The 22,776-nt window shown below is 40.6% G+C and overlaps 1 protein-coding gene across 5 annotated transcripts in view; it reads right to left on the reverse strand.

Moving 5' to 3' along the window:
• FAM76B (family with sequence similarity 76 member B) overlaps positions 1-22,776 on the reverse strand; it is a 146,538-nt gene that overhangs the window by 120,053 nt on the left and 3,709 nt on the right. For all 5 annotated transcript variants that reach the window (XR_013599802.1, XM_078656981.1, XM_078656980.1 and 2 more), the window contains exons 2-7: positions 21,716-21,780; positions 19,836-19,890; positions 12,983-13,138; positions 12,255-12,463; positions 4,806-4,841; positions 806-883 (exon numbers count right to left, since the gene is read on the reverse strand). Coding sequence is in view for 4 of the 5 variants with exons in the window: in XM_078656981.1 (XP_078513107.1) it covers positions 806-883; positions 4,806-4,841; positions 12,255-12,463; positions 12,983-13,138; positions 19,836-19,890; positions 21,716-21,780 (599 nt within the window). In the remaining variant the exon portion in view is untranslated. The remainder of the gene's footprint in view (positions 1-805; positions 884-4,805; positions 4,842-12,254; positions 12,464-12,982; positions 13,139-19,835; positions 19,891-21,715; positions 21,781-22,776) is intronic.

Below are 22,776 nucleotides of genomic sequence, written 5' to 3' on the forward strand. Positions count from 1 at the left end.
TACACTCGTTTGCATCACCAAAAGGTGGTGGGGCAGAAAAGGCCCAACATATCTTTGACTCAACGTCAGCACGGGCAGCCCATCATAAAGCCCATGTGGCATTATGCTTGCCCAGTGCCTCTACCTCCCTAAACCCCAGATTCATGAGTTGCAGACTATGCACTTACTTGAAACTTATAAGAGCTGCAACACGTTATCCCCTCCTGCTACCTCAACTCAATCCTTGCCACTGAAATCTGCTCTGGTAGCAAAACTCTTTCCAGTACAAGCACAATTGCCTATGAAAAGAAGCCAGAAACAAGTTTAACCCATACAACGACAATAATACAGCTGTTAATCTTTGCCTGGTTCTTTGGCATGAATATGCTGCCTAGCTCCCCTTTAAACACTATGCATTGTGCTTAATAGTTGCCGCCAACTTGCCCAGTATAAAGTAGACAATTTAAATACAGACCACTGTTTCCTATTCTTACACCGATGCTGCCTCTGGGTTGCAAAATGGTTGTTTTTCAGCTCATGTTGCATGATTTGCTCAAAATGCAAGTGGGAAAATCTTTCTCAGCAGGCTCACATATAAAATGTTACTTTCAGGCAGAAGATGTCATTTTTCGCACATTACAGTTAACTTCCAACCCTCTCTCGCCCAGTCCCCTGCCAAAAATGGCAATTTAGTTATAAGTGTTTAGTACGCCTTTGCTGCTTTTAAAGAATGCAAAAACAGCAGCCTTTTTACAGTGTGTAATCCAAAGAAACAAAACTCCACAACCGACACAACAGTTAAGAAAAAAAAAGGACAACTAGTTACCTATCTCCATTTGATGGCTTGGTTTCCAATTTCGGTTTTTTCTTTGGAGTTTCATTCTGAACAGAAGATGTTATGTGGCTGCAAGAAGAAAGAAAACTAGTTTACTTGTAGTAAGACATTTTATTTTATTCTAAGTAAAAATAATCATCTAACCTCTTACAACTCAAAACAAAAGTATCAATTAAGGACGGAAGAAAAGCACAAAAAAAAAAAAATTGGCAGCTCAGGTGCGTGCGCAAAATGCAAACTGCAGTAATATCCTCCACAAAATAAAATGTGTTTTTTCTTGAAACTCTTCCTTTCTTGTGTCAAAATAAATGTTAAAAACAGATGGGAAGGTGGCCGAGTCAGTTGGTAAAAAAGGGGAGCTGTAAGATTAGGACTATAACACGAGATGCTACCACGTAGCTTCCATCCTAAATCTAGGTTGCTTTCCCACCACTCTAAGAAAGGTTACGAAGCAACCAAAAAGCCAGCCAGGATGAAATAGTGAATGAGCCAAACCCTGTTTGACACTCCTGGCTTCTTTGAAATTTGTGGAGGTGTTTAGTAATCGAGATAAACCTGATGGAAGGCACAATATATTATTGAAGACCACACCTCTCACACGGCCCGGATCCTTGCCCCTCCAGAATGATAACAGAGTGCAAGGAATCAGACACTGCTTACAGCCAACTACTGGAAAGGAGAAGCATGGATAACACCTCTTTAAAAAGCTCCCACTTGTGATGGGGAAAGGAATCAGTATTTTGAGTCTGTCCATCAAAATATCCTGAACATTAGCACGAGACCAGTAGTAGTTGCTTTTATTAAAATACAACATCCACACTTTACGGCCAGCTTGCACAGCAGCATGTGAAGGACCCTGCCCTCTTGCTGCTATAGAAGATGGGAAGACAGATGCTCATGCCCAGAAGTTCCCAATCTGGAGGCACTGGGATGACCAGGCCCATTTGTTCTTGATCTTTTTCAAAACTCTGGGCACAGGGGCGTACAGAAGTATTGTGTTGTATTCCAGACAGAATGCAACTCCGAAAAGTTTTCTTGTGGAAACTCAAATGCACAAAACCACCAACATTATGGCTCAACGGTGATAAAAAGATTTACCAGGATGCTCACCACTGCTGGAAGATGCCCTGCAACATCTCGGTATATAGATACCACTTGTGATCTGCCAGATGCTGTCAGCTCAGCTCCTTACTCTGGCATTCAGAAGCCTGCTAGATGCGTCAGGGTCAGATGCCCCAGTGCTCCCACCAAACAAAGGTGCCTGCTAATCAGACTCAATTGAGCAGCACTATAAAGGCCTTACAAGCCTATTGATCCAGTAGGCACCATTTTGATAATTTTACAGTTTCAAATTAATCATACTTAAAAATTACCCAATCTAATCTTTGACAAAGACACCACAATTTGAAGGAGAAGAGAAAAAGTGCGGCTGCCATTCCGGTTTGTTCTCCAGGGATGCATGTAAAATGCCAAATGGACATGGACACATTAATGCATTTCTATTTGGTATACCGAAATAAAATAGGGTTTGTCAAGCACCACTTCCATTTGCCACACCAATTGGTGAAGCACAAGCAAAGAATGAATGCACTGTCAAGCCAGACCTAAAAATCAATGTAAGTTAATGACTGCCCTCCTCCATTCTTTGCTTCTGTTAGAGCCATCACACAACACTTATCTAACACCCGACCAAATAAGGAAGCAAGAAAGGTAATGCGGAGCCTCAAGACATCATTACGAACAAATCAATGACTCAACGGTTAAACACATCCCTAACATTCCATTGGTACATCAAAGTATTGCAGCCGCTTTAACTTGGCGACAACAGAAAAAAACGTATGCCAGGCCATTTTATAGAAGGGGGCTAAGAATGACAGTGATTGAACTGCAAAAGAACAGACTGGACAAGAAACTGATATTTTACCCAAGACCAAGCTGATAGACCTGCAGCGTATAAACATACTGGGTCTTGCCATGAAATATAACCCAGGAATTCAAAAGATTTTTCCCTGCCCGAAGCAGTATCAGTGCCACGTGTTTTAGGGGATGAATCTTTGATGGAAGTAGTTCAAACATTTACAGAAAAGGTTAGGATTACTGATGAGAACAAGTACTCTAGCATATGAAAACTTTCAACATCGTAAACACTTCAAGAGGGTTCTATGAAAGACTAGAGAACGTTAACATCAGAAGGAAAAACATTCAGAGTTGTTAATCCATCCCCTAGAAATAGGATCCTAGCAATTCCACATACCCTGGTTCCTAAGGTCCACAGCAAATTCTTTATAGCGACTTCTTTAGGCAGTAGGGGATAATCAAAGAAGATTATGCAGTCACGCTTTCAACTGTTAATGTTTGTTCTGTTTTTTTATGTGCCCCATATGGCAACTGAACCATCAATGCCACAGCTTTTAGCAGAGTTTGATGCACCACTGATAATTTTAAAAAGTTCTTGGACGAGTCCAAAGAAAGCAAACGTATCATACATCCCCCATTCAGAGTTCAGGCTTTAAAACAAACAAAGAGACTGCCTTGACCCAATCAAAGGGACCAGATGAATAAGAGAAAAGAATACGAATTGGAGCTGAAAACGAGTAGGATGGAAATCCGTTTGCACCACTGCATGTAACTCATGCAAGGGAAGATGGTGCTTGGTATAGAGTAAATGGGCACACTTATCAACAGTTCTAGAACAGACAGCAAATATGAGGAACCCATTTGCAGAGCCAGGAGATACCCCAGAAAGACAATAAAGAATTGGCATAAATGGTAGGAGTATTACATAATGAGGCTATGTGATTTAGGTTAAATGAATATATGAAAATATGACGAGGAGGTATAATCTGGATGTGCACCACTAGGACGGTAAAATGATGCTGGGACTAATTGTTTTATTTGTCTACCTAAAATAAATACCATTGATTTATTTTTTTTAAAAGGCCAGATATCAAGTATAGATATCAAAATGTGTACTACCGAATGGCAATTTAGACAAAGCAACAAATTAGAAAGATGTTAGTCTTCATTTCAACAAAAGTAAAATGCATGATATAATCAATCTTTCTCCCAGAAAAGAAGTAAAATACGTTTTTAATTCTGTAAAAGTCAGTCTTTGTGAGCAAAAGAGGTTCAGGGAGGTTCACAAGGAAGCATTAAATTAGTTTAGAAATCAACCATGCCACAGGCCACATAATAAAGTTATAAGCCACCTGTACAGGTTCGCATCCTTCCAACAGGCAAAATGCATTAAGCAATGTATTTTACTACTGCTATTGCCCCTGAACAGAAGGCCGAGGCACCACTACAGCCGCACAACAAAGCACAGTTTGCATTTTTCAACTGCTTGAAATTAACCAATGTATTCAACAAACGAGAGAAACAATGCAACTCAGACTGCATAGGCTGATCAGTATTAAACTGATTATATAGAATGAGAAATAATCTCTCAAACCCGAGGCCATTTCTTTAAACCATCTGACGTATTGCCGCACATGCCATTCCGTTCACGAAATACAGATCAGAATAGCAGGAAAATATTCGACACCAACTGCCTAGTGGAATTTTTGTAAAAAGAATAATGCATACTCTATCGATAATTCGCACCCACTGAACAAAACCTCCCGAGGCAAATAACGAAGCACACAAAACGACAAGCAAGGCAACTGCATCAAACCTGGAACAAGCACCCCAGGATCAAGGAAGACGACGTTTGAAGCCCCTTACTGGGTAAGGAAAAATGAAAAGACAGACTGACTTATGCCAGCAGATACACTAAAAGGTTGCAGGTAGGGATACAGAACATGGTCAACCAGTTAGGCTACATTAAATATCAAAGACAATTTGTGCACCACACTGTGTGCGTGTGGTGCAGTGAATTACGAATAGGAAAGCTGGGTTGTGAGTGCTGGGTTGTTATCAAAGGGAAGTGGTACGCCAAATTAACTCATTTCATCTGTTTACATTTATTTACAATTTTGGTAGTTGTGTTTACCTTTGTTTCCATTCTGGCTCGGGACTTAGGCTGCTTCTGAAAAAGAGTGAATTTGTAACGTTAGTTTTTTTTTTTGGCTATTTCGAAACTTAATAAAACTATGTATGGGCAAAAGTACCCCACGATACAGCAAGTCTTCAAGGTAGTCTGAGAGACCACATAGAGGAATGAGGCTGAAGATTAAAACATTTTTTAACTAACTGCTGCAGCATTCTATCGTTCGTATTGTATAATAAACCTGTAGCCCTAAATATATCCTTGCTGCCGTTTACTTTTCATTTTAGAAGATCGATCTGTAGTACAAAAAACTGTTCTAATTTTCTTGTTTAAACTGCAACTTCAATTGTAATCATAGACCTGCCTTTAACCTCGGCTGCTGGCTCTGGCAGGAGGCATTATGACCTCACAACTTAACTGTAATAACTTATTACAATTAAAGTTCCGCTATGTGATTTCATTATTAAAAGTCACAACTCGACTGCAATAAGCAAATTAAAGACAGTTTTTACATACATACATGCATTACATACAAATATTAAAAGCCAGCCAAAACTCCACACATCTGGGAAACAATGGCTAACAATAAAGTATTTGGACTGCTAATTACTGTAATGTAGGGAAAGTTAGATTTTGACAGTAAGTGGCTGTTCGTCAAGGTAAGGAAACAGTTAATTACCTGTAGCTGCAGTGCTTAAGCACTGTATTCTTTTAGAGATTAAGAAGATATATAGGTTTGGTGTTAGTAAGGCCTTTTGATTTTACTGTCATTTTATGTATAATATGCTTATTTAAACAGAAGGCCTTGTTTGGACTTTGTGTCATTAAGATTTTTCTTCTGCCTACTACAGCAGATTGTATGGAGTAGGTCAGCTTACCTCGGCCACTGGCATTTTGCCCTTTCACAAATCCCACATCCACAATTTAAAAAAAGGTGCCAGAGGCTACTATGGCAATGTGTGCTTCTTGAGACCCAAAAAATAAATAAATAAACAACATTTAAAGCATTTTTTTAGACTGATGAAGGCCCAGCAGCTGTCCCAACAATAGTCTTGCAAAAACAATCACAAAACAGGCATTGACAAAGCCAAAAGGGTGGACAACAACACAGGAACTATTTGCGTTACCAATGCTGGTTTTCAAATACTATCGACCATGAGCCCTGGAACTCTTACACTCACTTTTGGAAAATAAATAACTCCACACTATTTCTTTTCAGAACATCCCTACAATGGCAGCCTATCAGTGTTACCTTGCAGAGCCACCATAAATTCTTTCATTAGTAATACCATGAGGAGAACATTAACTGCAGTGTTTTTTTTCTAAATCAACAAATGGCTGCTAAGAGACCCTTGGTGCATATTTTTTAAGGCAGGATCCAGAGAACAAGAAGAGAAAACATCATCCGACAATACTTGGTTCAGTGCCTCTTTTATGGCATAGGAAAAGGATTTTTTTGCTGTATCCCATACAATAAATTGTAGCTTCTTTAAGGATTTTCCCAGTGTCTTGGCTCAACCCGTAAGACACTAAAACCTTGTCTATTTAGCAGCACTATTGGCTAACCTTAATTGGGAACACTATGAGTGCATGGATTCCTCCTCAGAGAAAATAAGTTGGTTTGTGAACTATGGAAAACCCATCATTTATGTGACATAAGAATTGTTCTGTCGCAGAAAAAGATTGCAAGCGTCAAGAAACAATTGTATCAGGTCAATTAAAAGCGCCTCCAACCTTGGTAACCTGCTAAGGAAAGACTGGATGCAAAACTTTGGTATTTTCAAATATCTGCACCCAAACATATTGAGCCGAGAAGTTTTCACATCTTGTAAACGCTCTGTATCGTGACCTACTTCTCTGTTTGTGTTCAGAGAGCATACAGAAGAAATACACTATGGGGCTGATTTACACTTTGGAGGAGAGGGCACAATTTCGTTCAAAGCAAAGTTCTGCCCTCCTCATATAGAGATGTACAGAACTCGAGTATATAGACGCCAGAGTCTACTCCATCTCCTCCACCTAAACACACCAACGATGTCCTTAAGTAAGGGCAGTCGGATGTTTGGCCATGTGTCAGTCACATTTATATAGAGTGGGCTAACACCTGGCCAGTTTTCACGCTAGTTAGCAAAGGCAGTGAAAACTACAAAATTACTCCCATGCCAAGGAAGAAATCTCCTATGTCGAAGGGGTATTTGTTCGTTCCCCCCTGGTAGAAAAATCCCACTTTGGGGTTTTCATTTTTAAATGAAATACAAAATTGAAAGTCTGATGGGCGGCTGCTCCATCATGTTGATGGAGCTGTCCATCAAACTTTTAATGCATTTACTGAACCCACTCTGGCGACGGTTCCTGAAATGTAAGAGGTGTCCACTGGGTGGCCGACGTCTCTTAATTTGCAAGTGGATTAACTACCTCTCCATGGCGGGAATTACATTTTCCGCCATGGCGACGGTACTAAATCAGTCTGCCAAACTCCAAATCAGGCCGTATCTCAGATTGCAATAGTTTTGCATAGGAAATCCCAGCCAAATGCAAGGAAAGGGTAAAGTGGGTACATCTAGGAATGATGCAATGCTGTAGGATTAAGACTATAAACAGTTCACCCTTTGAATGCCACTGCTGTCGTTAGCCACCATAAGCCTAAATTAGAAAAAAAATATTCAGACTACCTTCACTTGATTCTTTTTCAATTAGAAAATTAACTGTATAGTTAATTAATGTAAATTGGCCACAAATTTTGCTTTACATGTCCCTCATAAATGAGGGCCTGTCTTATCATGGCTTCCAACTCTTTTCTTGTCTCAAATCAAGAGCTGTCCCAAAACAACCCATGGTTTGACAGAAGAAAGTGGGTCTATTTATTTAATAGTCAACACTCATTAAAAACCTATTTACATATATTTAACCCTCCCTTAGTGTGGAAATACAGAGCATTATAAAAATCTTGGGGCTGAAATAGCCTAAAGTGTTATGATCAGCCCCTGATTATAATCTACAACTCACATTAGCTTAACAGAAATTGCTAGCAGGAGCTATATATAGCTTGTCACAGCAACCACTGCCACCAAACTAAATGAACAAATCAGTCTCCAAATAAGATTACAAGTGCCAGGGCTGTGTTAAACCCAGAGCTAAATGGCTTGAATTAACCACTTTGGCACCTTGCATAAATAAATATTCATATATTTTTCAGGCCTGTGTGTATATATTATTTACAGCAATAGCAATTGCGCATATAGTAGATGACTTCGCCCATAAGAAGACTGTTTTGTATGGCAAATTGGTGCTATTTAAAGCCCTGCGTGAAGTTTCCCAAAGGTGTTTATTCTCCGTGGAACTTTATGCCAGTTTTATTTTTTAAATAGACTGGTTGGCAATGGATAAGGAATAGAAGTGGGAAGCTACAGTTACAAGTGAAGGAATCCCAACAGCTGTGCTTCCCATTCGATATTACACAGCAAATTGTGAGTTAGCGCAGAGTAAAAATAACTGAACAGATTCACATTTGTGGTAGGAAGGCAGAACTTTGCCCACCTTAAAATCCTATTGTGGTTTGGTGTAAATGTGTACAGTAATTCTCGAAATATTAAAGAAACTTAAATAGCAGTGGTTTGACAGCTTGCATCTCAAACCAGGTTCAGGGCTAATAATAAAAAATCCCATCAGCATGTGCGAGTTTCGAGAACCATGTGTTTCTCAAATAAATACATTCTTATTGCTTCTTTGGAGGACCGCGCATTTAGTTCCAGCTGCCATTACAAGGCTGCAGAGCCAGCTGTGTTTGCTCGGTTCTTGAACCCTAAGCATGCTCTAGCTAGCAGGTGCAGGAGAAAGGGCAATCTGGAACTGATCTAAATTCAATGTAATCAATAATACAATCAAGGGAAAAGGAAACATACCCAGCTCACTCGCATGTTCAGACACAGTACTTGTGGAGCTAGTGGCCAACAGTAGCTCTTGGAAAACTCAACCCACAGCCCATCCCTAGTTGAGGCTATTTAATCTCCTAAACTTCATAACTTTGCACTATTCTGATAATGTAGCTATGTGACTAGGGTCTGTGAGAAGAGACCTTCTCTGTCTATTTTACAGCAGGATATCTTACAGATTTGACCAGCTAAATTTACCTTGTAATGTGATGTCTTAATGTTGTAGATTTTAAAGTTTAATTGTTACAGCTTTTATTTATAAGTTGGAACAATACATTTCAAAGAGAAAATACCTTCTCAAGTAACTTCTACTCCCACCTTAGCTAATCACCACATTTCAGCTTTCGTTCACGATGTCCGATCACTCTGGAACCTCCCTTTTTAGTGTACTACTGTTGTACTGTAATTTGGCCAGTTCTCTTACTGCAGATAAGCGTTCCTTTCTCTTTTCCACTATCTCCATGAATTTCACTAGAACCATAATATCCTAATAATACAAATGACATACATGATGGTAAAAGACCCCAAAAGCTCTTTTTCTGCCAATTCTTGGATGATAGCAATGTTATGCCTTAGATAATCACTCCTCTTTTGGTGACAAATCTTGAGTTAGTGAACAGGTTTAATTGTTCCTAGCCTTTACAGTTCGATTACAACAGCATTTCATCTACTCCTCTCATCACCCCCTGAAGGGCAGGCTGGCACATACACCAATGAATTTCCTCACTGCTGTCAATAAACTCATATGCTACCACATCCATCATTCCACCTCGGTCTGCTATGGAATCAACTTCCTTGTTATCAGTTTGTCCAGTTAATCCAAATGTGTTAGTCACCCAAACATCTCTAGAGGTCTATGCATCAAATCTAGTATTCCCTCTCTTCCGGCCAGCTCCAGTGGCTGTTCACTTTTCATTTCCAGGGCGTATGCCTAGAAAACCACAACCCATGGCTCTCCAACTCAGTCCTGAATAGTGTTTAAATCCAAATAATGCGCCACAATGCTATGATGCCACAACTTGAAGGGGGAGGTGCATGCTAAACCCTTGCCTTCTGCATTATCAGGTAGCACAGACTGTACATATTCTAGATGTGATTCCTGAGTAACTGATCAAGTTTAACTGTCCTAAGAACGCCCTTTATTACCTTTTCTTGCATATCCTTCTCTTCCATACAAATGAATGGCTCACGTTTCATACTATCAGTTTCTATTCTATCTTCAGTACTTGTTTGTTCAAGTGAAACTGAGTACTTGGCCTGGATAAAACTGTTCAGCCAACCTGAAAACGTGGCCTATTATATCTAACTAATCATGGACATTTTGCTATAACTAGAGGTCCACTTTGTCAGTCAACTACTTTGACTAACTTGGCTGGGTAAAGCATCAAATTCTAAAGTTGTAGCTCCATTAATCTCTTTTTAATTCTTAACAGGATCTACCTGCTTTTTGGACTTGGACTATATTATCCAGGAATATGTCCGCTCAAATGACCTTATTAATCAGATCCTTATTGTGATACCTGTGCTGTTCATCTGCTTAGAAAATGTAAATCGCTGTCTAGAACAAGAGCTAAGGGGTGCCCACATCAGTGCAAAAGTACATAGTTTTATTACACACAACATGAAATCTGAGCAATAAACAGAAACCACGTGGGTAATTAAATTTCCCCAACCTTTGCTAAAGCCAAAATAAGAGATCATTGGCACCTACACGTAAAAAGATAAAAACACAACTGGTCATCTACTTTTTTTTTTAACTGTGCCCTATAATGCACATAATTAGAAAAAATGTGATGGCTTTACATTTCCAGATCCAAGAATGACATCAAGGGAACAAAAACAGCAATGTAATGTTTAAGATATCAGCACAACCAAAGATCTCACTTTGATAACGGTGAAAAATCCATGTTCAGAATACCTCTACGTTGCGAAATGTCACCAAATTAAACCAATAATCTATCCCACAATGCTTTTAGAGAACAACAATCCATAGTCAGCAAACAAAAAGTCAAAGAGTGTTGATTTCGCAAGGGTCCTTAAACTCTTGCCTTTTCTGCCACTCCTTTGAAACACATCACAGAACTCATTAAATACAGATAGATAGCTGTAACAATAACAGATGTCACACAGTGCTCATTTAGTCAGGGTAGAAAGTATACAGAAATAATTCTTGTTCAAAGACTGGTGTTAGCACAGTACACACCCTTGCTACGTGTAAGAGCAATCATGGTGTTGCTATAAAGAATAACAGGCACAGAATCTTTAAACAGTACACCGGGACACAAACAATTATTATTAATAATGCTTGAGGACACATAACCAGAAACGTCAGTCTATAAGTCTAAAGTCATGTCGTATATTTTTGTCTTTACTGTGTTTACACGCTTCCAACCAAGTATATGATCATTAGCTGACATGTGTTATGTCCCCAGTATGACTTTTTCAAGGCATGCAATTACAAACTCTATTCCTTACTCCTTTATTAATAATACGTGAAGTAAGACGATATAGCTGCCGGAGTATGAGTTTCTTAAAGGTGATCCTTCCTGTGGCCTATTTGACTGTTAAATACTGCCTAATAACAAATGCAGTCGCCCTCATCTGTTGGTCCTCAATATTTGATGGGCCTACATTTTATTTTGTATAGGACAGGACAGGGCTTATCAGGGCTCTCTAGGCCGGTGCCACTCATGACTGAATAGCTGCACCATTTCACTGTGAGCTTGACAAATATCGAAGACAAACTGAAAAGGACGACTGCATTTGTTGAAAGGAAGAATGTAACAGTTGCCTTAAAAAAAATTACATCGGGGACGAAACACAGGTCATTGTTATTTATACAAATTGACGGAGTGATCCAGCATATTGTTTTAACAGCACAGAACACATAAAAAGGGGAAGAAAGAAATATGGCAAACGCATGAAAGGAATGAGTTCTGATATGAAATGCTAAAATATGTGACACGTGGGAAGTAAAATAGTAGTCTTGTAAAGTAAAAAATTATTGAAACTGAGGCAGCTGGTTCTTCAACCACACCACCTCCTTACTGGGAGAGCAATAATTAATCGATTTCTGTTTATATCAGTAAAATACATCTGATCTAGGAAAAACAGACTCAGTTTGATCAATAAAGACGCCTTTAACAACATGAGGTGTTCTCAGTGGGTTGTAGGAGGACTGGACCATTGCCATCAGATAACCCGTTTTAAGAAGGTGTACGAGACCAGGTGTGTCAGGGCCAAGGAGGTCATTAAGTTATAACATAATGTTGTTACTACCACATTGAAAGATCACCATCTAAACACTATAAACCGAAATAAATCACTTGAAGCCAGAAAAAAACACAAGTGCAGTCATACATATTTGCCAGGGAATGCCTTGTGTGCATTGCTGATTAACCCAACCCCGCATTCAATGAGAAATATACTAGCATGATAAGGAAAACATCAGAATGCATAAATCCACATTCCCTTAGGAACTTTTATGTTGACACCCACACGCAAAACACAAGGTACTTACTTGTGGTGGTGGTGGCTACCACTGTGCCGGTGGTGGTGGTGATGGTGGTGGTGATGGTGATGTTTATGAGGGGGTGGATCTTTCTCAGGTAGTGGAGCGGCCGTAGAATTTGAATGGCCAGAACCTAAGCTCTTACGCTGATCTTTAGTCTTCTGAAGAACTCGCTTGTAAGACAGCGTACAAAGCCAACATAATAACTTTCCATCGACCTTTTCAAAAGAGAATACAGAATTAAGTTGCACGCACACAAAAAATCTTAAGAGTTAAAAGGACATCCAGGACCCTACAGGTCATCTGGAAATCTGCTTTTGAAATGTAGCCACTAATTGACTTTTCTCTCTGCTGAACAGTCAAGAACGAAAAGCAACAATTGCAATTAATCAATGCCCCCTCAAAAAAGTTTCCTCGTTTAAAAAAGGGACAGAAAGCAGCTGGGATGCTGTGTTCTCTAAGCCTAATAATTGTACAAATGCAATGGAAACAACAAACCCCCTATGATGGGTTATTTCTGAAAATTTAGGCTGACCAAGCGTCTGGGGGTTGTAGAACACCATTTTTATTCGGTGGTAATAAAGCAGCATATTTACATAAATTGCTTTCCTATATTACAATATGCTCAGTGAGTTTGCATATTTATATGGTGCAATCTCTGGATTTTGTTCAGTAAATTCAAATTTTCAAAAAAAGTACAAACTTTCCAAACTAGGTACAAAACATAGGCAACCTACCTTCCTTCTTCCCTCCTCTTTGCGATCGAAAGCGCACTGTTGCTTGCACTGTTCACAAGTCTGAGGGGGCCCATATTTCTTCTCCGAATTGGTGCAACGCTGGCACTTGGTGCCAATAAAGGCTGCTATTATGTTACAATACTGACATGGCTTAGGCTGGAGGAAAAGAAAGAAAAAATAAAAACAGAACAATTGAGCAGAATACCAACCGACTGGAAAAGGGCACAGCTTTGTAAAATTAGATCAATGCTGTTACACAGCCCAAGCATGTTAGAAAAGTGTTTGCACCTGGGCAGGCTGCTACAAAGAATGAAAGAATATCACATGCCAGTGACTACAAAGCAATGTAGAGGTTTTAGAAGGAGAAACGATAGAATCCAGTTTTAGCCATCTGTTGTATTCAAGCACATTACACTTACACAAGAAAACATGGTCAGACGGTCTTAAAACGAGTGAATAAAACGTAATGCCGTTTCTTCGTGGCCTATTTTTCTATTTCTAGAAATGTAAAAAAACATCTTTGCATAGGGAAGGTGTAAAATAAGGGATTCATTCAGCAAATGCTTCAGACCATTAAATGTGAGAACAGGGAGATGAATAATCATCACATAAAAATACCATCTGCCTGGGAGGACGGCATTTTCTCCAAGTAATCCTTCGGCATTCTTATGAACGGAAAAAAGAGCACGCTTAACCATGCAGAAAAGGTTCCGTTGGGCACAGAGGATCTGTATGGTGCATACACATGGTGTGAGAATTCTGCAATTCTTCTCACGTCGGTTGGACAAGGTCAGGGGTGGTCTCTCAACCCCATTCTTTTGGGACGGTCACAGGCTACCTGTCCTGCCTTGTACATTCTATTGTCATATGATATTTTTATTGCATAGTACTTAAATAAAACAAGTTGATTGGTACACACAGTAAAACCGAGAATAAGGTTAGCATTCAGGTACAGCGGACTCTTGGACATGGAAGACAGCTGTGTTTGTTTTGTACAACTAGAATCCAGCATTCTCCTGGACAATAATGTAGGTCCAAGCTACAGTATGTTTCAAAGTCTAGCCAAAAAGAAAAAAAAAAACACTTTTCACGGTTCGCATATTTTCTGGAATTTGTGGGGGCATTCCCTACTTTAAAAAAAACACCTTCTTTGCCTCCGTACATTGGACTACGTCCATACACAACTTGTCTCATGTTCAGTGCTGTATTTTTCCACATTCTCCTGCTATGCTCCATTTGGCTACTGCCAAGCCTTAAGACCAGAGTTCATTTTCCATGGACTAGTTCAACATCGCTGGGGATAGTCTGGATCATAAACTGTGGCTTTAGTAGGACCTCCATCTCTAAACACAATAGACAGGGCATCCTGCACCTCTGTCCAAAACGTTTGGATGACTCTGCATCTCCAAACAGTGTGAAGGAGATGCAGACATTTGGCATCAGACACAAGCTTAATTTTTTGTATTCTAATCATGTATGTTCTGTAAAGTATTTTCAGCTTGATGAGATTACAGGCTGGTTTGGATGGCTATTTCCATGGGGCATACTAAGGCTGCCTCCCAAGTCTTCATGTGCCCAGGTCCGCCTCCATTTGCCCTTAAAGATGAATGTGTGTTCTCAGGTAACGTAACTGGTGCTATGTAAAGCGCTCTGATACCCGATTAGGTTCGGGTCTAGTTCGCGCTATATAAAACTCTGCAAAAAAAACAAGTATTTGCAATGCAATAGGTCTCGCATTTACGCAAGTTTGAGCTATTGGCATTGTAAATGACAATGACTTTTATTTATGTTTTTAAAACCTAAATACAATACATTCTCATTTACAATGCCAATAGCTTAAAGTATTGCAAATGGGAGACCTATTGCATTAAAAATGCTTGTTTAATTATGCGAATAGTGAATAATATTGTTCACTGTTAGTGTTCTATAAAATGGAGTATATTAGCTAGAATATGAACCGATCTGGAAGCTAAGGGAAGTAAAACCAGTGGCGCCAGCAAACTGTGTGCACCATGTATGTGGAGGGGGGGGATGGAGAGAGTGGGTCGAAGCAAGAGGAAGGCCTGCAGGCGGGGACGACTCTGCGATTGGTCCTCCAAGTGAGATCCTGAGCGGCGATGGTATGATGCAGTCTGCAGCTCGAGTGAACATTGAAATGTGAGTATAATACTGTATGAGCAGAGAAACACATATCCAAAGGGGGGCTTTTGATGTGGCAGAGGTGAAAAACATTGTGTACTCCCTGGGCGTGGGAAGTGTGGGGGACGCAGGGGATATGTCCCCCCACCCCTAGATTTTGGAGGGGGGACGAGGAACCACAATCATTTCCCCTCTCCCTTGCGAGATTAGCGGGATTATAGTTTTCACCATTGTTTATCATCTTCCTGAAACGGTCAGCCAAAAACTCAAGTTACAGCCAGGTCAAAGGTGGTTTCTCATGCTCCAGTTAAGTCTATACCCAAATACCTGAATCCATCTCTTTTTAGTTTAATGTTCCACCACTGCACCTGCTCTGGGTTCCATTTCTTTAGAACCATCACAGTGGTTTCGACCAGTTGGTCCTACAGCCAGAGTATTCTTGTTCTGTGAAAACTGGCACATCACAGCTTACTCCATTAGTCTTCTCTTATTAAAACCAAGTACCCAGCCAAGACTTGCCAGCCGCCGGGATGGTGGTGTTCATCATGAGCTCCCGGTAGCAGGTTCTTTCGGTGCTTTGGACATCGGAGAGGATTTGGGGAGAAGAGCTTCTGGACATTCCTGGTTACCAAGGAAAACGGTGAGAAAAGAGCACTGTGCAGTCAGGTGTAACTGCAGAGCAGCACACACTCTGGGGAGATAAATTGAGAGCACTGTGGTGAGCGCTCCCATACAGCCTGTTGGCAAGGTGCTAGAGGTGGCAACCTCATTTGCAAGCCCTTTCCAGACAATGGGAGGTCAGACGAGATGAACTGAAGTGCAGAGGCATAGCTAGAGCTTGTGGCGCTCGGGGCTATCCTTCAGATTGCCGCCCCCCTGGGGGGTGCTGGGGAAAAAGGACACCGAGCACCTGAAAGACGTCAGAGAGACACATAATATTGCCACTCATAGTTACCTCGATCATGGAAGTTACATGCACATACATGACCCGGTCTAGGGCTAGACAGCCCCTATTCCCAAAATAGTGTCGCCTGGGGCGGACCGCCCCCACCTAGCTATGCCGCTGAAGGAAAAGCAGACGGAAACCCAAAACCTACATCAGTTCTACCTACTCTTTTTGTGACATCTCACTCATAACATCACAGCTTGTGCAGGACCCTTGTCCCCTGTCCCCTATCTGCCCCGTCCATGACCTCAGCAATGTCTGCAGACCGGTTCACCACACTGGGTTTGAGCACGATTCCCCTGTCAGCACCTTCAGGATACTACAGGTGAGTCCAATGCACCTGATCACAAGACTAACTTGAGTTCTGCAGTTGAGCAGTACCAGGCCGGATGAGGGGGGAGAGTGTTATGAGGGGCAGTAAATTAAAAACGAAGCTGGAAGGACAAAATATGTTTATTCTGTCCCAAGTTTCTATTGTCTTTACCTTCAGGTAAAAGCATATAAAACAAAGGCACACTGTATGTTTAAAGATAAATCCAAGTTAAAGTAATTGGTAGGAAATGCATTTGTTTGCATTATGATATTTTATTGATTAATTCAGTCATTACAGATGAGTGTAACCAGACAGTAAAAGGAATAGATTCCTGGTGGTGGTGGGTAAGGAGTGGTGGTTAACGGCTTCTGTATCCAAAGCAGTCTTGTTGAATGGTCACCTAATTCTGTTTCCTAGGAAATAGTCTATGGTTAATGAAAGGCACTGGACAAACACTGCCCTTAATGTCAATTTGAACCAGGACTGTTCAAACTCTGTTATTTGGCATCATGCAAGGACTAATCACCTTCAGGGGCATCATATAGGTCCTGGAAGTTCTTCTGACATTCCGCAGTCCTAATCAGCTTCTAAGGCTGCTTCCTAATCAGTTGCAGGCTTTTGGGCTGCTCAACCATGCCATCCTCAAGCTCAGCAATATGGCATTTATTACTGTCTACTCTTCAAATCTGTATAGGCAGTTTTGCAGAAAGTTTACCTGGGAGGTGAGGCGCTTACCGTGCAGATGGGCATTTGAGGTAAACAGGAAGTGAATATACCAGTAAGTCTTTGTTAACCAAGGGCTGGTATTAACAAAGTGGCATAACACAACTGTGGAGTACTGTGGCGCACTGCCAATAATTGCAGATTTTAATAGGAACGTGGTCTTGTGCATTTCTGTGGAGAGATTGGTAAAAAGGGGAAGGGGTTAACCAAAAGAAATTGATAACATTCTATGGATTTAAGTAAGGGAATATGATTCATCTAAGCTGAGCACATAGTTTTCCAACGCCCTTTTTGTTAGATCACCTATAAGCGCTAAGAGGTGGTTAAAGCGAAAGACGGGCTCCGTTAAAGACAATGCTTCAAGTCATGTATTTCTGACCCGTCTGGAAGATAGGGATGTGTTTCTCACATATCTTTGCAAGGACGTGGTTGACGAAAGTGTATATTACTGTCATCTAGAATAATCAACACAATTATTGGTGTTTCATCTGACCTTACAATTAAAATAAATAAAAAGTGTTTAAAAATCTTCAGCTAACTTGGCATGAGGTCCGAATGGAGTCAGACACAGGCTGTAAGTGACTGCTAAACTGCATCTAGAGCAGCCAGCTGAAGATACTAGGCGCTGCTAGTTTAAAAGGCAAGAACATTTTTTTAACTGTCTAAACGAGACATCTGTATTTATTTTTTTAAATATGAAGCTTGTCAGTTTGTGATGGTAGCAGCGAGTATCACTTCCTGTGAGGAAGGTAACAAACCAGAGAATTTATTAACAGCATCCAAGTACTTCAATGATCACCGAGAGTGCCACACAAAAGCGTGGCTTGCAAAAACAATTTCAGGTTTAAGAACCTTGATAGGAATGCATGCATTTACTTTGTCTTGCATTTCTTTAATCAGTTTGCAACCAATTCACTTGAGAAATGCAATTACTTCACTCCTGGCGAGCGGAATTCAGCACTGCCCAGCCTCCTCGTAACCCACTGACTCCTGGGGCAAACCATGCCGCCCGGGCATGATTCATTTCATGTTCAAAGGCGCAGTTTCACAATTGTGTGCCCTGGGCTGCGGAGGCCAGTGCGATCCTTGGGGTTGCATCCGGTCGCAGGAACACATTTTTTAAAAGGATTCCTGTGTGGTGTGAGGCGCGCTCATTGCGGAAGCCTTCCACAACTTCCATTTTCTCTCAGGCACTGCTGACGTCGCATCGGGCAGCAGCAGGGAGGCACGTGACATGCGGTGCTGCTGCGCAGGCTCGCACTACACACGGCAGCCGTGGGGTACTGGCCCGTTATGGTGACCTTTATAATGTACTTGGGTACACTGACGGACAGTGAGTGTCCCTAAATAAATTATAAAGGCCACCACAACGGGCAGGCCGGCGCCCTAAATTAGTGCCGCCTGGGGCAGACCCCCCCCCACATCCCCCTAGCTACGCGGCTGCTGAAGTGGCTAACTATGAAATGTCACCACGGAATCAGTGTAGCTTATTAATACGAGATGTTTGATACCAAACATCTCTAGTTTCAGTGAAGCCATCATGTAGTTGAGGAACTCGTAAACACCAGTGTCCAGCAAATTTACTAAAAAATGACTTCCCTGTTCACCTGAAATACCTAAGAATCTACGTAGACATCACAGGGGCCTATCTGCTCACGCGGGTATGTCCACACATGTAGTAAAGTGCACCCTGACTTAGGGCTGTAAGGCCTGCTGCAGGGGTGACTTACCTATACTGCATGCAGTATCTGCATGCACGGTACAAAAGGGGGTGGTAAAAAAGGGGGTGGTGATGGACGGAGTTTCTGCATGCACAGCACACAGTAGTTGTGCCGTGTCGTGTCTTCACTTTCTCTGCACCATGGCATACAGCCTGCAATGGCAGTTTGCATGTTGATGCCCCTCTTTAGCTTCCCTGCCCTGGAAACCAGGGGTACCATTTACTAGGGATTTAAAGGGAGGCTAAAGGTTTTGCCAATTGCAGGGAACAATTGTACATCTTTAAGGAAAGGCATCTGGGACTGGGGACCTGGATAGCAGGAACCCAGGGCACTTCTGTCAAAATGGCATCAGATAACTGCAAAAAAAAAAAAAAAAAAAAAGAAGAAGGTGACCATGTCCAAAAGGGTTACTTTCCTACACAAAGTGCTTGACGACTTGCAGAGAGTTGCCCAGCTGAGAGTTCTGGAGTTCCCTTCTTTAGCCTTGCATTGGTAAATGAAGGAGGTGATTTAAATGTTGATGAACCATGGGGAGACATGGAATAATGAGGGTATCCAGTTATAAATACCCCCACAAAATGGCATGAAAAGCTATGAGGGACAGTTATGGTGGCTCTAAAAATCGGCACATCACACCCTAAGAGGGTCAGTGCAATATAAGGAACTAGGCAATGTGGGAGGGGTCAGCATCCTATTTATACTCTTGCCTGCACTCTGAGGTGCTGCTTAAGAGAGAAAAAAAGAAAAGATCTCCAGTGGATTCTAGAGCTACACTTCACTCCCCTGCGAAACTCATGGTGGTCAATATCTTCACATGTACGAGCCTGCTAGGGAATTAGTGCAGGTTACGTGCCACAGCACATTTTACAATTAACCTTGCTTAGCAACTGCTGAGACCAACATTTCAAAAACTGTTTAAATGTAGACAAATAAATAAAATCAAGACTAACAAATAATTACAATTTAAAAGGCACACTTATTTCACAGACCATAAGAATATTAGAAACTCACCGTGCCAAACTGCTTTACGTTTTGAGCACACTTTTTGCATATTGTGTTTGTTTTGCTAAGAGGGAAAATAAAGGATATGATTAACCAGACAAATCATATTTAGCAGATTAATAAAAACATGCATTGGCAAAACCATTAGTTCTGGCCCTGGCCAGCTGGTAAAAGGATTAATTATTTTATTTTTTAAAGAAGGTGCCCAAAAAGAAGAAAATAAGACTCATGGCCTACCTAAATAACATGGCCACCATATGCTTGCATTCAAAATTTTAAATATAAATTAATTGAAGTTAATATAAAAAAAATCAAATAAAAGAGTACATTTGATCAAAGCAATGGTGATCTGGGTCTTGGGAGTCATTGTTAGATCAGGAGGAGTTGACAGTGGTACACAGTTTAACCTAAGTGACTGTGGAAGACTTGAAAATGTAGGTGTGTTTGTTCTCGATATATCTCCCCCCTCATGCAATGCAAACTTGTCACTGAAGAGAAAGGGACTATTTTAAGTGGATGTTAAATAAGGTGCACTGGCTCTATGCACTACCTTCAATGTGAAGGAGCCAATGGATAAAGTTGGCAGACATACTGCCCCATCCTGTATCCTGTGGTGGACGCAAACAAAATGAGAAAGACATTTTAACAAACCAGTGAATGAAAAAGCTAACCAAAAGCCCCTCTATGTATTAAATATGAAGCTTTTGAAAAATAATAATCTGGTGAGATGGCTAGAATGGTCTCAAAGGGCAGAAATAATAATAAAAAGTAGCATTCACATCACCTGCAGCATTCTCGAAATGGAGACTAGCCGGGTAGACTTTAGTCAAAATTAATAGTAAGGAACTGTTTTGAAGCTACACTTGCCCTACAAAGAAAAATAGTATTTTGCAACTGCTGAAAAAGCAAAATACATCAAAAGACAGTCAGATCCTTCTTGCTGCTTTAAAAATAAGAGAGGACATTTACCAGTGCTCTGATCGAGGCCTTATTGCTTCACTCTGAAGTTATCAGTGAGCTAACCAAGACAAAGACAAACAATCTACACAGTGAGCTTCAAGAAAGTTGCTGCAATATGGTGAACTGTAGTTAATAGCGAGGTAGGCCAATCTCAGTAAGCATCTAATAATGTATAAGATTATCCAAATAATCCGTTTTCAAGCCATAGCTCAAAGGTGCCACAGATTAGTAATGCTTATGTTATGAGGATGTGGTTGTAAAAAAGTAACAGCTCAAATTAGATCTTCAAGAAACAGCTCCATAAAGAAAATTCTTTAAAATGAAGAGTGAACTCTATTTGTACACACAACTATCACATTTACATGAACAAAGGCTATGTGCACCTCTCAGACGTCCCCATCGCAATCCCCCAGGAATTTTGAGACCATTAAGTACTGTACAAAAAATATGCCTTTTTAAACAACAATCAAAATAGATAAGTAGTTGGAACTTAAGTATACAAAAAAAAGACATAATTTCACTGCTCTACATAAAAGTTAAACCCAGGACTTAAAGACTACTTTTGTTTTAAGACAGTCAAACTAAATTTGAGGTGATTTATATAAATATATATATACACACACACACACACACACACACATTAACTGACTAATGCACGCTTTCCTTAATTGTGAGGCAGATCACTGTACAAGTGTATGCAATGACAAAAGAGTTAAGTTCCTAATTTCTTTATCAAGCATTTCAAAGCGCTAGTACAAACATTTTCCTTTTGCAGAGGTAAAAATTGCATTTGCCTAGAAAAAGGAAGCCCCCCCCCCCCCAAAAAAAAACTGATTTGAGGTTTGTGACAGTTAACATCAATGTACCATGGAAATCTGCGCACCCAACGGGGAACTGAAGTGTAGCGATGACTTATCAGGAAGCCTTACCTCTCCTGCTGAAACTCCGATCTGCAGTATGTACACTTTACTATAGGATGTGCTATACGGCATTCCTGAGAACACAAAAAGAAAAACATGAGTACCGGTTCTTGGTTCATTTGCACTAGTAGCGTTCCACCAAGAAACACTTTAAAAGAGTAACAGTTCAGTATATGAGCATTTATCTGCTGTTGGTTACACAAACCAATCAGAGGAGGAGAATTAAACACGGGAGTGTTGACAAGTAATGCATATACCACCAACTAATGTCTGACAGACTGCTTCATTGACTGTGGTGAATGGTTCAGCGGTGGTCATAGCTTGAAGAGGCATTGGTGCCTTACTTACTAAACAGCTGGAAAGATTGATGGTCCAAAAGTAAAGCATGTCACTGCATGCCAGTAAGGAAGCATGAAGGAGCACAAAAAGACTAGCGGAAGAGGAGTTAATGGCTATCATTGTCAGGGTAGTAAATCTACCAGTGACATCCTAGCTTTGTAGCAGTACAACGAGGAGGATCATATGGAGACAGTTAAAAAGCTGGGGTGGATGTCAATTAAAGTTGCCACAGTAAATGAAGGAATGCAGTAGAAATAATTTGCCTTGCAGCAGTCTACAATGTTAATGAAAATACCACCATCATGGGATAGAATACAAGGTTATTAACACAGGAAGTCATATAGATGGAACAAAAAGGAGAAAGCATAAGGAATAAAAAGTGAGGGATACTGAACACTAATTGACTTCCGATTTGGCTCATGTTGTGCCTAAAATGATTTCACGACATGAATGCCAAGTGCTGACATCGGCGGTAGCAGTAATGATCTGGGTATTTGCTCAGAGATTAGCATAATCTGGTCATTTTCATCAAGGCTCGAAAAATTCACTCGCATTGTTGAGAAAGATTTATTCAGGACGAGCTATTTTTAGGGACTACTTGCCCTTTCCAAAGAGTTGAAAATCCTTTAACTTCAGGGATGACAAACTGAATTTTGACCTCTGAGCAAATGCAACAAGATAATATTTAAAGGCATCTTTATTGCTCACAAAGCGAAAGAGCACTGAAAATG

The sequence above is a fragment of the Lissotriton helveticus genome, chromosome 8 (genome assembly GCF_964261635.1).
Source record: "Lissotriton helveticus chromosome 8, aLisHel1.1, whole genome shotgun sequence".
Classification (NCBI taxonomy): domain Eukaryota; kingdom Metazoa; phylum Chordata; class Amphibia; order Caudata; family Salamandridae; genus Lissotriton; species Lissotriton helveticus.